Source organism: Myotis nattereri (assembly GCF_964212035.1).
Source record: "Myotis nattereri genome assembly, chromosome: 11".
NCBI lineage: Eukaryota > Metazoa > Chordata > Mammalia > Chiroptera > Vespertilionidae > Myotis > Myotis nattereri.
In genome coordinates, this window is record NC_138086.1 from 47049920 (window position 1) to 47067552 (window position 17633).

At 37.0% G+C, this 17633-nt stretch overlaps 1 protein-coding gene across 1 annotated transcript in view; it reads left to right on the plus strand.

The window, feature by feature from the left end:
* The window catches only part of PPP1R9A (protein phosphatase 1 regulatory subunit 9A), a 241769-nt gene that overhangs the window by 127053 nt on the left and 97083 nt on the right, over window positions 1-17633 (plus strand). The window contains exons 3-4 of the mRNA XM_081102246.1: window positions 9065-9197; window positions 11999-12119. Coding sequence (XP_080958372.1) covers window positions 9065-9197; window positions 11999-12119 — 254 coding nt within the window. The remainder of the gene's footprint in view (window positions 1-9064; window positions 9198-11998; window positions 12120-17633) is intronic.

Sequence of the window (17633 nt, forward strand, 5' to 3'; positions counted from 1 at the left end):
GTGACCACAGTCTACCTACTGAGCTGGTGCTCAATAAGAATTTGAAGTAAGAATCAATGGCTCAAGAAACAGAGGAAATGTGAAGGGTAATTATTTTTGCATCTGCTGACATCATTAATAGGTTCTGTAGTTTAAGAAGTTTGCACTGTCTGTTTTAACTTTTAGAATAGAATGTAAATTAAGTGGAATTCTCTATGTGGATTAAATTTTTTAAAAGATTGTTTCTTATCTTTACTGTTTACATTGACACATGATACATACATGTGTGTGTTTACTTGAAACTGAAAGTTTTAAAGTATAATGCATACTCTAACTACTTATAGTAAACACTGATGTTTTCTATTCTGTTCTTTTCTATTTAACTTTTCTCACTGCTGTTCATGACCCATTAGATTAATTTCATAAATCCCTATAGGTCATAGCCAGCATTTCGGAAGCCACTGATCTAAATAACTGTGCTTTGTTCTGTGGTGAAGACTTGAAGTGCAGGTGTATCAATCAGAATTCAGCTAGAGAAACTAAACCAGTAGGAGATATATACTAAGAGATTCATTGCAAGGAATTGGCTTATGCACATATAAGGGTTGGGTATGCAAGTCTGCAATCTCTAGGGCAGACTATTTAGGTGTGGGGGGAAGGTGGGCCTCCCCAACAAACTGAAGCTCCTGTCCACAGGCAAAATTTCTTCTTCCTCCTGGAAGTCAACTCTGCTATTACGGCCTTTGAATCAGGCCCACCCAGATTATTTAGAGTAATCCCCATCCCCCCAAAATGGTGTCAATAGGTGTTAATTAGTTCAATTTTTTCTGTGCTGATGACACCTGTCCTGTGGGAACTGGACCAGGGCCACCTATTGATTTCAAGCTGGCCACCAGTTGTCAGTTTATAAAGCATATGTCTCCAATTTAAACCTAAAGTCTGGTTGAGCTGAAAGAGAACATTGCTAATTTTTCATGGGTATGTTTAATTGTTTATAATAATTTGAAAAATGCTGTGAACAATAAGAGCATCAGTGGAATTGTCCAGTTTTTTATTAAGCTGTCTTCTGGAAAAACTCACCCAATTTGGGCTTCACTGTCTTAGAATTTGTCCAAATTTATAATTAGCTAACTTTATATTTATTTATGATGGAATTTCTTCCTGGTTACTTCAGTGCCTGTAAACTGTCTTTGCAATTAGATATTAAACCCACTTTAAAAAAATTTAAATACTTTAACAACACATATTTGCAGAAAAATGATCTACACTAATAAAAGACAAACATGCAAATGAACCATACCTTTGCTACACCTTAAGCCACGCCTACCAGCCAATCAGTGTGACTATATGCAAATTAACCCAACCTAGATGGCAGCCGGCAGCCATGAAGCTGGAGCAAGCAGGAGGCTTGGTTGCCCCAATAATGGAGGAAGCCAAGCTTCCCGCCTGCCGCGGCCAGCTCTGAGCTCCACTCAAAGCAACAAAGTTTCAATTATAGAAGGTAAATAAACCCCAGATACCTGCTTTCACCCGGCCGTGGCCATTTAGCTAGAGCCTTGGGTTGCCCCTGGTGATGGAGGAAGCCAAGCTTCCCTCCTGCCTGCCCTGGACAGCTCTGAGCTCCACTCTAGGCTACAAAGTTTCAATTATATAAGGTAAATAAATCCCAGAATATAAAAAAAGAAGAAAAAAAGGAGAGGCTGGGAACTTCCATCGCCAGGGGGGCTTGGCCAGCCTGAAAATGGCCCTCAGCCCCTCATCCAGACTGGCCAGGCACCCCAGTGGGGACCCCCCCAGCCTAAAGGGGGTGTGGCCAGCCTGAAAACAGCCATCAGCCCCTCACCCAGGCTGGCCAAACCTCCATGGGGTGAGGGTCCCCACTCGGGGGGGGGCTTGACCAGCCTGAAAACAGCCCCCAGCCCCTCACCCAGGCTGACCAGGCACCCCAGTTGGGACCCCCACCCTGAAGGGGGTGTGATCAGCTGCAAACAGCCATCAGCCCCTCACCCAGGCTGACCAGCTACCCCAGTGGGGACCCTAACCCTGAAGGGGTTGTGACCAGCTGTAAACAGCCATCAGCCCCTCACCCAGGTTGGCCAGGCACCCCAGCGGGATGCCCACCCTGATCCAGGACACCCTTCAGGGCAAACCAGCCGGCCCCCACCCGTGCACCAGGCCTCTATCCTATATAATAAAAGGGTAATATGCAAACTGACCCTAACAGCAGAAAGACTGGTAATGACTGGTCACTATGACACACACTGACCACCAGGGGCCAGACGCTCAATGCAGGAGCTGCCCTCTGGTGGTCAGTGCGCTCCCACAGGGGGAGCTCTGCTCAGCCACAAGCCAGGCTGATGGCTGCCAGTACAGTGGTGGTGGTGGGAGCCTCTCCTGCCTCCTCAGCAGTGCTAAGGATGTCTGACTGCAGCTTAGGCCTGCTCCCCACTGTCAAGTGGACATCCCCCAAGGTCTCCCAGGCTACCAGAGGGATGTCTGACTGCCAGCTTAGGCCCAATACCCCGGGGAGCGGGCCTAAGCCAGCAGGTGGTCATCCCCTGAGGAGTCCCAGACTGCGAGACAGCACAGGCCGGGCTGAGGGGCACCCCCGAGTGCACAAATTTTTGTGCACCGGGCCTCTAGTACTAATTATAATTGAATTCAATTTTTTCAAAAGGAAGAGATATAGGACCTTCTAATCTTTTTGTTTCATTGATAATTTCTGTATATTTGACCTTAATAAAATTCCACTCATCTTGAAATACTCTTTTTTGAAATATTGTTTTATTAAATTTCTCTCTCTCTCTCTCTCTCTCTCTCTCTCTCTCTCTCTCTCTATATATATATATATATATATATGTGTGTGTGTGTGTGTGTGTGTGTGTGTGTGTGTGTGTGTATAACCTATCTTTCCACATAGTCAACCATAGTTATTCTAAATTTAAAGAATTACATCCTCCACTTGTTTTTTTATTACCTATATATATGAATTGGTTGGTACCAATGATAATATAAAAATGTATATTTTATCATGGGTTTTGTATACATTCTACAAATATATCTGTGGATATGGAAATTTATAACACTCCAAATGATATGAGGAAAACACTATCAAGGTATGATTATCTTTGTCAGGTGTCAAAAGATTAGTTTTTGGAACCAGAGAATATTTTATTTTAAGGGATTTGTGATGGATAATTTTATATGTCAACTTAGCTGGACCATGGTGCCCAGATACTTGGTCAAACATTATTTTAGATGTCTTTGTGAGGGTGTTTTTGAATAAGATTAACATTTAAGTTGGTGGATTTTGAGTATAGCAAATTGCCCTTTATCATGAAAGTGGGCCTCATGGAACCAATTGCAGACTTTAATAGAAAAAAGCTGTCTTCCCAGGAGGAGCAGGGAGCTCTGTCAGCAGACTGCCTTGGACTTGAACTGCAACATCAGCTTTTCTGGGTATCCAGCCTGCTGGCCTACCCTGCAGATTTTGGATTTGTCAGCCCCCCTCTATAACCTCATGAGCCAATTTCTTAAAATAAATCTAGTTTACTATAAATACAAGTATAGTACCATGTGTATAATTACAAATATATACATTCACATCCTGTTGATTCTGCTTTTCTGGAGAACCTTGATAAGTACGGATTCTTTGTATTGCCTTTTGAACTAATGGGCTGTGCTCTCAACTGCCCATTATGTAGAGTGTTTGTTTTTCACTTCCTGTTCTTTCGTTATCCATGAAAACACTAGGCTTACATTTAGTAAAATATACTTTTTTCCTTTATGGGCTTTGTCTTCATTAACTATCCTTATAACCACCATGTATATTGTTCTCTGAACTTCAAATTTCTTGTGTAAAAATATGAAAAGTGGGCAGATACTCTCTTACTTGTTTCTGCCTTACTTACTGGATCAGTTGGTACAAGAATTAATGATAATTTGTGTAAAGTTTTATATTGTCTGTAACTTCCAATTACTTTAGCATATATATCACAATATTTATGGTTTTAACTTTGTTTTATGAGTCTTCAGTTATCATTCCAAGAACACCAATCAGGTATCCTCACTCTAGAATTAGTTAATTTCTATTAGAATGACCCTAATTATAAGTCTACACTCCAGAGATAGGTACTTTAAATCTGCACAAGAAGGTTTATTAACATTAGGGTTGTTACAAATAATTGGTGAAATGCGCAATGTTGAAAATATATGGATTGGCCTTAGAAATATTTTATGTTAATGGACTTTGAGTCAGACAAGGCCAGCAAGCTAATAGCATTTGGAGTAACGCCTAACTCTAGTACTCATTTGGTACTGTTTTCTGATATGTAGGATTCTTTTATTTTAAATTTCTTTATTGATTAAGTTATTACATATGTGTCCTTATCCCCACATTACCCCCCATCCCACCCACTCATGCCCTCATACGTAGGATTTTGTTGAGTGATTCAATTAGAAGGTTAGACACATTCTACCATAGAATACTATCACAACTGCTTTAAGTACATCTTCAGGCAGGGTATTTGTCGGAATACCTTAAGGCAGCGGTTCTTAACCTGTGGGTCACAACCCCTTGGGGGGTCGAACGACCCTTTCACAGGGGTCACCTAAGACCATCGGAAAACACATATATAATTACATATTGTTTTGTGATTAATCACTATGCTTTAATTATGTTCAATTTGTAACAATGAAAATACATCCTGCATATCAGATATTTACATTACAATTCATAACAGTAGCAAAATTACAGTTATGAAGTAGCAACAAAAATAATTTTATGGTTGGGGGTCACCACAACATGAGGAATTGTATTAAAGGGTCGCGGCATTAAGAAGGTTGAGAACCACTGCCTTAAGGTTAGACATCTGGGACTTTACTGAGCTTACATGATAGAGCTGTGGGTTTGTTTTTTCATCTTTCTGCTCATTGATGTTTTTGTAGGCACCAGAAAGCCCTCACCTATTTAGAATCTTTGGAGACCTGCAATGTTTACCTGCAAATGCCTAATCATAGTGAATTCCAGTTTGGCTTACATAACTTTGCAACAAGAACCTAACATATTCCTTGGCACACAGTAGGCATTACAAAACCATCTCTCTTACTGTCATAAATCAGTGAACTGGCCTTGGTTCTGGGGAAAGAAAAAGAAGGCTGAAGTTATCATTCATGATTCTAAAGCTGCCAGGATCCTTCTTTCAAAGGATGGTTTATTGCCAATTTTTTTTTTTTTTTAACTTTAAGACGTGGACTATCTTGTCCATGCTCTCTTAATCTCAATTTAGAGTCTCTTTAGCAGAGCCACTAAAATCATGTGAAGGTGAGTTGGAATTCTACCAGGGAAGCTTATGGTAAGTGAGGTTTGTTTCTGGAAGCATGTGAACGCTTGGCTGGTCTCCAAGAGCACGGTGTGCCAAGCCATCATCTGAAACACAACATGCTAGGACCTGGGACATTGTCCATCTTTGATGTGTCAAGAAGATGAAGCGGAACCCAGATGACAGGCGGAACTGAGACTTTGTGGGAGCATTGTGGGAGGTTCCTTCCAGTCAGTATTTACAGAAAATTCTGAATTTATTTTGACCTGCATTGATTAAAGAAAATGTGTCATGGGAAGTAAAGGAAATATGTTTTTTTTCCTTATTTAAAAAAAATGTTGCTATTGTTTTGAAAGTGTTAAAGCACTAGCTACCAGAAGTGTAAAAAAAAGAATGATTCTAGTTGAAATCTTATAATAAGCTAATTTTAACTTTATTTGTTTTTCATAGCCTTGGATTACTGGGTGAGGAATGTCATTGCTAACTGTATTTGTAAACTTGTTACCCCTAAAAGTCTGCCTCTGCCACAAAGCAAGGGACAAGGTCTTGTTCTGTTTCTTTTGATAAAGGAACAGAATATAGCTTGCTGGCTTTCAAACAAGCAGTCTTAAATTTAAATATCCTTTTGTTTGCTTTTCTTAGTCAGATAACTGGTGTTGAATATGCGGGTCCAGGATGCTCTCGAGTCTTGCCCTTTAGAGTTTTTGCATTGCCTTAACATTATGAGAGGGCTCTGATTATTATCTGAGTAACTATACATAGTTTTGCAAAGCAGTTATAGTAAATTAATTAAAAATGGTAGAACAATTGCAAATATATTTAAAGAATGAAGACCTATTGATGAAACAGGCAGTTTTTATCAAGGTCAGCTTCCTGGCATCTCTGAGGTTCTTCCTGGTCAAGGCAAAACAAAGTGTGCAGTCGCTGAGCCACTGCACACTGACAGTGCACAGCTCTGAACACAGGTAGGGATTTGGCGACTGTGTGCATGACAGTGATTTAACTCAAGAAAATCTCACGGTAAAACCTATTTAATCTTGTATTAGTGCTGGTTAATGAAAATTGGTTTTTAAACACTTAAAATTCAATGTCCGTAGGAGATTGCCTGCAATTATTTGTAGGAATTAGTCAGTGTATCGGGGCACATTCAATAACAAATATTGCCTTGATATGCAATTTATAGAATCACAGTCTTTTGTAAAGCTTCAGTTATAACAGTCTTTAATTTTTTTACATGAAAGAAACATTGAGATAGTTCCTCTAACATGCTCTCTCAATGGAAGCTGTAGTCAAGAGGGGCATTAGGCCGTACCACCTCACTACTCTGGCAATGATTATAACAAAGCAGTTGTCACAGAAAAGGTAGGAAGTCTGAGTGTTGTGGTACATATTTTTATCCAATCTTATGAATAATATAGTTTAGGAAATAGCATTGCTTTCACTGTTTTTCTCTAAGATTCAGCTAATGCTTAATAAAATCTGGCATGGAAGTGGCCCATTGTTGTATGGAGAGATGGGGTTTTACCAGCTTATCTTGGTTTTGAAATTTTAACTTCTTACCTAAGATGGTATGAGACATTGACCACTACTTTCTTCTTGCCATAGACAAAAGGGAATCACTCCTTTGCCACCATAGGCAACACACCATACAATTGATGGGACTTAAAGTGGTGGCCCTGCATGCACATATCATGTATAGCAGTGATTCATGTCTTTAGTCATTTGCTTTAGTATTTCTAGAATCTGCGGGTTTGTAGGAAGGTCCTCTCTAGTCTGTTAAACATTGCCTCATATATTTTTTAGTACTCTTACAAATTTTTGTTCTTAATAATCTGGATTTAACTTTTGTTAATGATGTGAAATAGAAATATTTTCAGATGAATATCTCATTCTTTCCCATTTAGGAATGTGATGTAATGTTTATTATGGTAGAGAAATATCGTAGAGACCAAGCAAGAAGCATGAAGCTATGAAAACATTTTGAAAGTCGGGGAGAAAAACAATTAATTCTGGTACAGATCCTATAAATGACATGATTTTGAGACATATATACCATTAGGAACCACACTGCATCTGCTTCTATATATGCAGTGTGTATTCCTGGTTTAAAAGTTGCCATATACAGTATATAAGAGTTGCCAATTTTTCAATAACATGTGTAAAGCACACTTGGACTGCCAGAGCTGGCTTTGTAGGCAATGGACATGATTTCTCCTCTGACCTTCTGTTCTGCTTTCTACTTTTATTGTAGCTTTTTGTGTATATTTAAAAAAACCACACAACTCATTCCTAGCTTTTAGGATTTTGAGGGACATTACAGAATTTTTAAGGCACAGTTCATGTACTTAGTAATTATTGAATTTAATTGAAAAATGTCAGTTTTTATTATTTCTATTAATTGGACTTGATGAATAATAAGTTCCTTTTAAATATTCTTTAGTGTATTAAGCAAGGGATTGCATACTTATTATTTTCAGTTACTTTTCAAATAAAACAAATATTTCAGCAGAAACAGCTTTCATATTTCTTATTACTATGTCTAAAGACCACATTCACTAGTCTTTTGAATTGTTTAGGTAGGAAAGAACGAGCTATCAATCTCTTGAGCAAGGTTTTGATAGCCATTACAGGCAGTCCCTTGGGTTACGTTGGACTCTACATATGTTGTTTCGTGGTTACGTCGCCATCTCCCATTTATTTATAAAAAAAAAAAAAAAATTCCGGTCATTTCGACGTATGTACATGTGTGCTTTGTTTTTTACTTATTTACCACAAGTAAAGGTCAGGGATTGTTATCTTTCTTTCTTTTTTTTACTGTTTCACTTCATTACCGCTGTGTATGTGCTCCATGTGAGTGATGTAGGTGCTTATGTAGGTGGGTTCTGACTTACGGTGAAAATCGCATTATGTCGCCCCGTAGGATCGTATCTCTGATGTAACCCGAGGACCTACCTTACATGGAAAAGTTCAGTGAGAATTTAATTTAAATCTACATGCAAGTAAACTGAGAGATGACAAACAAGAGCTTAACATGCCTAATACAGTATAGAATAGAAATCAATTTCAGCGATTCTGTGATTGAAAAACAGTTCTGGTGCTGACACACTGCAGTGTTGGGGCTTGTTTAGGTCATACCATGAAATGGGTTCAGTGTGGGTGTTTGCTCAGTGGTTCTCAACCTTCCTAATGCCGCGACCCTTTAATACAGTTCCTCATGTTGTGGTGACCCCCAATTTCATTGTTACAAATTGAACACAATTAAAGCATAGTGATTAATCACAAAAACAATATGTAATTATATATGTGTATTTCCGATGGTCTTAGGCGACCCCTGTGAAAGGGTCGTTCGACCCCCCAAAGGGTCACAACCCACAGGTTGAGAACCGCTGGCTTAGATAGCTTCACAATGCTTTGCCTTAGTTGTATCAGGAACCAGCATGTAGCTAGTATGTATATTCTGATTCTATAAAAAGAAATTACTATTGCCATCCAGATAATGTATTCTGTGGCTCCTATTGTTTCCGAAATTGTTAAAAGTGTTAGAATGACTCATATATTTTTAAATTAGTAAGATATGTTTATTCTCATTCATTTTTTCCTCTTAACATCTCAATTGATTTTTAAAATAAAACAGTTATTTAGATGAAATTCATGACACAAAATTTTTAACTTATGTACTTTTAGATACTTAGATTTTTCTTTTTTTATAATTTAGAAAGCCATCCTTTTGGGATTATCATCTTTTTGTTGATCTTTTCTTACAGGTTTTCAGCACATACTCCAATGAAGACTATGACAGGAGAAATGATGAAGTTGACCCTGTGGCTGCTTCAGCTGAGTATGAACTTGAAAAGCGTGTAGAAAAGTTGGAACTTTTCCCAGTGGAACTGGAGAAAGGTATATGAACTCTACATCATTTGTAATATTATTATATTCCTATGTTAATAATACAGAAATGACTTTATTTTTCCCAAGTATAGCTTTTTTCTCCCCTAAGGATTGGATCAAATTTTAATTCTCATGCAGGAGTTTATTTATTAAATTTCAAAACTAGTTGATATAAATTCTCTATCGATGGTGGATTGAAAGATTCTCTCTACTGTCCACTCCCAACTGGAACTTATCTACTGTAGTTGGCTGGATGGTGGTTATGAGTAGGGAGGCATGAACAAGGCCTGATGCTTGGTCGGTACTCCCGCACAGGGCTGGCGAGGTGAGAGCCCGGAGAGAGCTGTTGGAGAGTGTGGGGCAAGTGGTGTTTTTTGTTTGGTTTTTGTTTTTTTGTTTTGTTTTTAAATATATATTTTATTGATTTTTTACAGAGAGGAAGGGAGAGAGACAGAGAGTCAGAAACATCGATGAGAGAGAATCATCGATCAGCTGCCTCCTGCACATCTCCCACTGGGGATATGCCCGCAACCCAGGTACATGCCCTTGACCGGAATCAAACCCGGGACCTCCCAGTCCGCAGGCCGACGCTCTATCCACCGAGCCAAACCGGCTTCGGCTGTTTTTGTTTTTTTGTGGAGGGAGAGTGGTCATGGTTAAACTCTGAATATGGTAGATATGAGGAGTACTGGGCTTTCAGAAAATTATGGATTTTTGGAACGAAGGCAAGGACTGCTCATCTCTGAGGAGAAAGGGCTAAAGGAGAGCAGTCAGACGGGAGCAGAGGGGCCTCCTGCTGAAATCTCTCCCTGGAATTACAGTCCGCCTGTTGCAGTAACTGGGGACCCACAGGACCAGAGGCCACCATGTTTATTGTCATGTAAGACAGGAAGCTGGGAACTAGACTCTGACCAATGAATAGAAGAATGTCACATCTCAAAGTTTTAGAAAAAAGCCCAACAGATGACAACTTGAATAACAAAAAGGAAGCAAAAAACAAAAAAAGCAAATAAAGATATTCAAGTATGGCTTTAAAAAGACATTCTTAATCAAATTAACAATAACACAAAAATATAATAATTTTTAATAAAAATGTCAGTAGAGGAATTGAAGAGGAAAAGATGATTATGTTGAGATCAAATTGGTGACAAAGAAGTTCAAGCATAAGAAGAGTCCCAAACTAATTCTCAAATGATAGAGCAAAAATCCAAGAAAAATTTTAGAGACTCAACATACAAAGAAAGGGAAATGGCAATAGAGGATGAGAGATATAGAGAAAAATTTCCTGAGCTCAAAAACAACTTGATCCTTGTATTTGAAAAGACTTAGCCAACTGATTGCAAGGACTTAATAAAAAATCCTCACTTAAGCATAGGCTGGAAAAACACATGATTTGTAAATGAATTCAAAACAATGTGTTTTTTGTAAGGATCTTTCATAGGGCCAATAAAATGGAAACAAAAGTGAATGCCTATCACTGGGAAAATGGTTGGCTATATTATCATTCTGTCTCACCATAAAATATTACACAATCATTAGAAGGGATTTAAAGCTATGTTAAGTTGATACTCATGACGTATATTGAATTAGAAAAGTAAGCTGAAGTGGAAAGTAGGTGTCATATGATCTTATTTGTGTAAAGCAAATAGGAAAGAAAAGCCAGCCATATGTACACTGTAGTTGTTGATATGATTCTATCCTTGATAGCAGGACAGAGAAAGTACTGAAAGACACATACCATCTTAATACGAATGGTGATCTGGGACAAGTAAAAACAACCCATATAACTAAAGGGGACATTGCAGAAATATTATGACCACATTTATTTAAAATAATATATATGGCTCAGCCAGGAAAAATTAAGCCAAAATGGTCCACATAGAGTTATATTAATGTAAAATTATTGAACCTCAAATAATTTTTTTTGTGAAAGGAGGACAACAAAAATTAAATAATTAATGGGAGTGAAATCAGGCAAGCCTCCGAGTGACTAAAAGACAATAGAGAAGGCTGAGGTGGGTGGGTGGGAAGAGATTAACCACAGAACTTGAATGCATGTATGTATAACCCATGGACACAGACAATAGTGTGGTGCAGGCCTGGGGAGGGGTTGAGTGCCGGCTAGGAGTCAGTGGGGGAAAATGGGGGCACATCTCTAATACAGTGGGGCCTTGACTTACAAGTGTCCCGACTAACGAGTTTTTTGAGATACCAGCTGTCTCTCGGCCGATTTTTTGCATTGAGTTGACAGAGTAATTTGAGTTAAGGAGCTCCTTAGCTAGCTCCTTAATGAGCTCGGTCTCGGAACGAATTAAACTCGTAAGTCAAGGCCCCACTGTACTTTCAACAATAAAGATAAATTTTTTAAAAAGGCAATAGAACATCCTTTTCTTAGGAAAAGAAAGTATGACTCAAGAATTTTATTACTCTGCCAATATAAACAAACAAAGCAAACAAATAAAAGAATATATAACTGTTTATGCTTTTGTGCTTAAAATATTAAATTATATTGTTTAGAGGGGCCATGTTTTAAGGCAGATTAATCACTCAATAATCAAATTATTACCTTTTTTTTGGATCACAGTAAATAGCTAACCGCAGTAGTAATAAACTAAACTCATGAGCCTTTTGGGGGTTCTTATTTGACACTCTTGCTCCCCAGCATAAGAAAAGAAATTCTCCAAGGCCAGCATATATCATATGAAGTATGGGATAATCCATAAAGATCAAAATTAAAAGGATCAAATAGGCCTCACCAGTTAATTGCAGAGTCGTGTAACAGATTGTTGTATCTTTACCCATTTTCATAGATGAGGATGGACTTGGCATAAGTATTATTGGAATGGGTGTTGGAGCCGATGCTGGACTTGAAAAGCTGGGAATATTTGTCAAGACAGTAACAGAAGGTGGTGCTGCTCAGCGGGATGGCAGGTAAGCTAGTCACTGCTTTTGACCATTAAAATCTAGGAAACTTTTCTGGGAATTTCTTTTTTTCAACTTTCTTCTTTTGATTTTTTAGGACAGAATGTCAGTGTGTCTCATATGTAGAAAATGTTAAAAACTTGAATTACTTTCTGATTTGTAGGCAGAATATCTATGAATGGATAGATCTATTATCTGTGTCTAACTTGGTATCTATCCATTTATCTATTTATATAGTAGGAAGTGAGCAGAAACATGGGTGTACTTAAAGAATATATTCTGTGGAGATCAGCACATACTTTCACCTCAGAAATATCAAAGCATCGATTGGCTGCCTCCTGCATGGCTCCTATTGGCGATTGAGGCTCAGAACTTGGGTGTGTACCCTGACCAGAAATTGAACCAGTGACCTCTCGGTGCACAGGACGGCACTCAACCAACTGACCCACACTGGCCAGAGCTAGATGTTCTTTATAGTTCCTTTTAACTTTAAAAGGATAAGAGTCTGTATTATATCTTTCTAGCTTGCCTCAGTTTCTAAATAACTTTTCCTTATTTGAAAAAACTCTTTTAATTTAATCTCAGATTTGGTCAGACTATCTTCAAGGGATGTTAAAAAATATATAGAAAATTCTTTTCTCCCTCCTTCCTACCCCAGCACAAGAAGCCTTTTTATTGTGATTGCTTTTATCCCTTACAAACATCTTGGACTCTTACCACATTTTAAGTACTTTTTAAAATTTGCCATGGATGTTTATCTCCTGTGCCATCCAGTATAGTTAAAAAGTTTTGAGTCCTTGTTCTTTGATATCATGTTCTAGTTTCTAAATTTTCTCTTGTCAAGCTTTTCATGTCTGTCTGTATCTTTTCAAATGATGCCTGGAACAGAGAGGGTGCTCAATAAATATTTGTTGAGTGAATGAACCCTTGTGCTTCAATCACTTTCAAAATGTTTGCTTGGGCCTAAATTTTTCTTTTTATATTTATTCTCTTCTTACCTTTCCTACTCCTTCTGCCCCTCTTCTCCCATCCCCTTCTTTTTTTTTCTTCTATCTTCCTCTCTCTTTCTTCCTTTCTGTGCAACCTTGCCTTTATATAGGATACCTTGTAATTTAGCTGAGTGACATGATAGCTATTTCCACCTTCTGTTTTTATTCTAATTTTATAGTAAAATAATATTAAATATATTAACCATTAGTTTTTGCTGCCATAAATTTTATGATTGTACACAAAACACTTTAACACACTATTTCTCCAGTCCTCTTTAATGAACTTATAAAGCAAAATGCATTTCATAATAACCCAATTGAAAATACTGGTGGAATAAAATACGTGGGTGATAACTGACAAAAGATAGTAACAATGCTGTGTTACAGAGGCAAATTAAAAATGTTCTTGTAATCTGCTTTGTTTTTTGTCTCTTCTGGTTGTTTCTCAACCTTTTGGATACCATCATTTTACAGTACTGTTCTTTCAGGATTGGGGAGGGGGAATATCGAAAGTGAAATGGAAGCACTTTGTAATTTATCATTATTCAAGTGTTGGGTTTTCAAATAATTTGAATTGTTTTTGACCATCTTTTCAGTAACACCAACATATAAAACAGGTGAAGAGTCTTATTCTTATGATTACCCTGCCACAATTTCGCCCTCCCGTAGGGCCCCTCTGTGCCCCGGAAGTATCCTCAAGCCTGCGAGATCCCTGAATGGAAACTGCCATTTTAATTGTGCCCATCCGCCATAATTCATTAGTCCATGGTTTCCTCTGTGCACACACTCCTGTGTCACTCTTCTAATCAAATATTTTCCTTGTTCCCCGCCCGCCCCCCGAGCAAGTTGGGGTATTACTGCTTTGATAGGGATGTATTCTCATACGCATTCAGAGCTTCACTGTCTAGCATTTTGGGGAAGACTCTGCTGCCCATTACTGTTGCTCCAGCTGGCCTTCCTTTCATTCACTGTTGGCTGCTTTGTTTGCTTAAGCCCAGTGAGGTAGAGTGTTTGTTTTTGTTTCCCCTTGCCCAATACATCATGTCGGTAAATACCCAGTAACATTAAACAAAGCCTAGAACAATCCAACTTATATATTTTATTAGCCTTACCCCCTTGGTACTGGTTTATAGATTCAGAATTGAGGGTTATCAGAAATGTCAGACTGCAGCTGAAGAGCAGTAGTGTTGCACACGTGTTGGTTAGCACATGGAAACCGTTGAGGAAATGGCCGGTACGAGATGCCTTTTATAGATTAGTCAGGTACATTCCCGTAAATTCCATTCCAGTGGTCACTGTTCCAAAGCAAATGGGCTATTTTCTCTGCTGTTGTGGAAAATTTTGGAAAATCCAGATTATACATATTCTTCATTGTGGGTTGGTCTGATGCAGAGAGTTGTCCATTTAATTTTTACTTCCAGGACTCATCCTTGGCTTTTTTGTGCTTCTAATTATGAGCCAAGACTTGAGAGGGCTTTTCAGTGTTACTATTCTGTGAGGTTGCATGAAAGGTTATTCTCTCTCAGGGAAAGAGATTCAAGCAAATAACCATCACTTCTTCAAACCGTCCTCAATTTAATATACACACTGAAGTTGTATGTATTTTCAGTATGTTCTTTCATATTCTATAACTGGTGGGTACTATCCTTTTTCTAGAAAAACAAAAATTCATTTCATTAGCTCATCTGCACAATTATTTTTTTTCTGTCACTATTGCTTCTGGGCATAGCTTCACTTATCCATATTAAATTGAACTTGTGGCCTACTTAACTAACTTCTTTTTAACCTGCACTGGCAGATAGGAACTTAATAATTGCCTGTCATATGCAAGCAATTTAGCAGACTAGCAAATATCATTTTCCATAGCCACACACACTATTTTTGCTTCTTAAAGTGAAAGGATGAATGCATTTTTTAATATAATGCAAAGTTATAGTAACTTTGAAACATTTTAGCATATGCATATGCAGAGTTGAATATAGTCATGTGCCACCTAACTACAGAGATATGTTCTGAGAAATGCATCAGTAAGTGATTTTGGCATTGTGTGAGCATCCTAGAGTACACTTACACAAATATAAATGGTATATACTACACTCATAGGCTGTATGATATATGTTTGATATAAAAAACTGGTTAATATTCCACAGAGATATAAACTATGGCCTATGAGATTATCTTTTCTAACAGAAGAAAAGTATTCAACTTTTTTTCAGGACAAACATCTACAAATTAACATGCAACTACAATATGTCTAGGACTTTTAGTCAATATTAAATAGTGGATCAATTAAAATACATTCCCCCAAATTATCCTTGGTTGGGCCTGTTAAGTAATGCACCTATATGACATTGAAAGGAAATGTTGCCCTTCTTTTATTCCTATTTCCAAGATTTAAATAACTTTTCTTAACACATGGCACAACATTTACCTAGGGTGATTGTAATAGCACTCAATTTTTATTGATGGGAAGAGTCAATATGATAAAGATACCAGTTTTCCATAAATTAATCTTAAAAAAATACCAATATAGAACTTGGCAAGTAAATCTAAGACTAGTTATGAAGAGATGCTCAAGAATAGCTCAGAAATTTTTGACGGCCATGAACTAGGTAAAGAAATTGCCCTAACAAGTGTCAAAACTAGTTATGAAGCAATATAGTATGCAGAGATAGATAAACAGACAAGTAGAAACTAATAGAGAACCAAAACATGTTGATGCACATTTGAAAACCATTACAAATCAGTGAAGTAAAAAGCAGACTTTTTATTAAATGTTAAGCCGATTGTTTATATCTTGAAAAAATAAAAAGATTGCTAACACATTATAATAAAAAATAATATCCAGGTGGATGGATATCTACCTAAATGCAAAAAAACAAAATGTTAAAACTTATAGAAGAAAATGTAGAATAATTTTATAATATTGAGGCAGAGAAAGATTTCTTAACAAAACAAAAAAACTACTTAATATAAAGTTAAAATTATAAATGTAATTATGTGTATATATCATTAAATTGTTTGCCTCAAAACCACTGTTTTCCAGAGAAATGTGAAAAGACAAGCTACAGATTGGGGCAAAAGTATTTGCTACATATCTAATTGAGACAGTGTTATTTTACAGGATATAGAAAAACATTATGTAAACCAATAAGAAAAGAAAAGACACAACCCAACATCAACAAAAAATGAGTAAAAGACATGATCTAACAGTGTGCAAAAGTGAACAGTTGACTTGTAAACATATGATAAAACATTCAGCCGCACAGGTAATCAGGGAAATGCAATTAAAATTACAATGTATATCTTTTTACATGGACAAGATCTGCAGTAGGTAAAGGGTCTGAATATACTAAGTGTTGGTGAGGGTGTGGAGAGTCAGAGCTTTTCATATAATGCTGCTGAGAATATGCATTGGTATAAGTATTTTGAACTGAACTTTATCAGTTTGTTCAAGTTGAAAAAGCCTCTGTTCTTTGACTCAGGAGTTCTCCTTCTAGGTATACATCCGAGAGAAACAAGTGTGTAAAGAGACATGTATGAAATTGATTATTACAGTAGTATTCATAATAGCTAAAACTTAAAATAATATACTTGTCCATCTGCACAAAGTGGATGGATATATTTTGGTATATTCATAAAAATAATACTATATGGTTGTTAAAATGAACTAGCTAAAATTGTATTTATAACCATGGATAAATCTCATATATAACGTTGAGTGAAGCAAACTAAATTGTAGAAAAAGAGATTTACGATGAAGTTTGAAACTGGAAATGTACACATATTATGCCTATTTGTGCATATGTGTTATTTGTATTTCAAAACATCAGTAGAAAGGCTAACCATCAAAATCAGTATGATGGTTACCTTACCTCTGTGGAAGCAGTGAAGGGAATAGAATGAGACAAATATTAAAGGGCTTCAGCTTTTCTGTAATAAATTTATTTAGAAAAAAACTGACTCAAATATTGCATAGTGCTAAGATCTGATAAAATTGGATATTGGTACATGAGTGTTTATTATCTAATTCCCTCTGTATTTCTCTATGATTGAAATACTTCATATTGAATAATTAAAAAATATATATAAAACATGTATGTAAATTTAAGAGCATTCTACATCAAACAACACTAATACTGTATATTGCTCCTAAACAAAATACACACAAACACACACACCTTTATGTGTGTACACATAAAATTTATATACGTGAAGGAGTCCCTGCAATTCTTGTTGTTCTTCCTTGGAGAGGAGAAGTGGGACAAGGTATGAAGCCCAAAGGGTATTTAAGCTGCATTTGTTATGTTTTAAGTAATTTTAAAGACAAAAAAAGATATAAATATGTCATACATTAACAGTTATCAACTCTTTGTGATAGGAATTTGGATGTTGGATAAAGTGAATCTCTTCATTTAGTATTGCCTATTTCTATTCTTCAAAATAATCTTTTAAAAACATTAAGCATTTGACTAAGATCTAGAGCTTACATATAAAAGACAAATTTTGTATCAATAGAGTATCTTGCAAATGG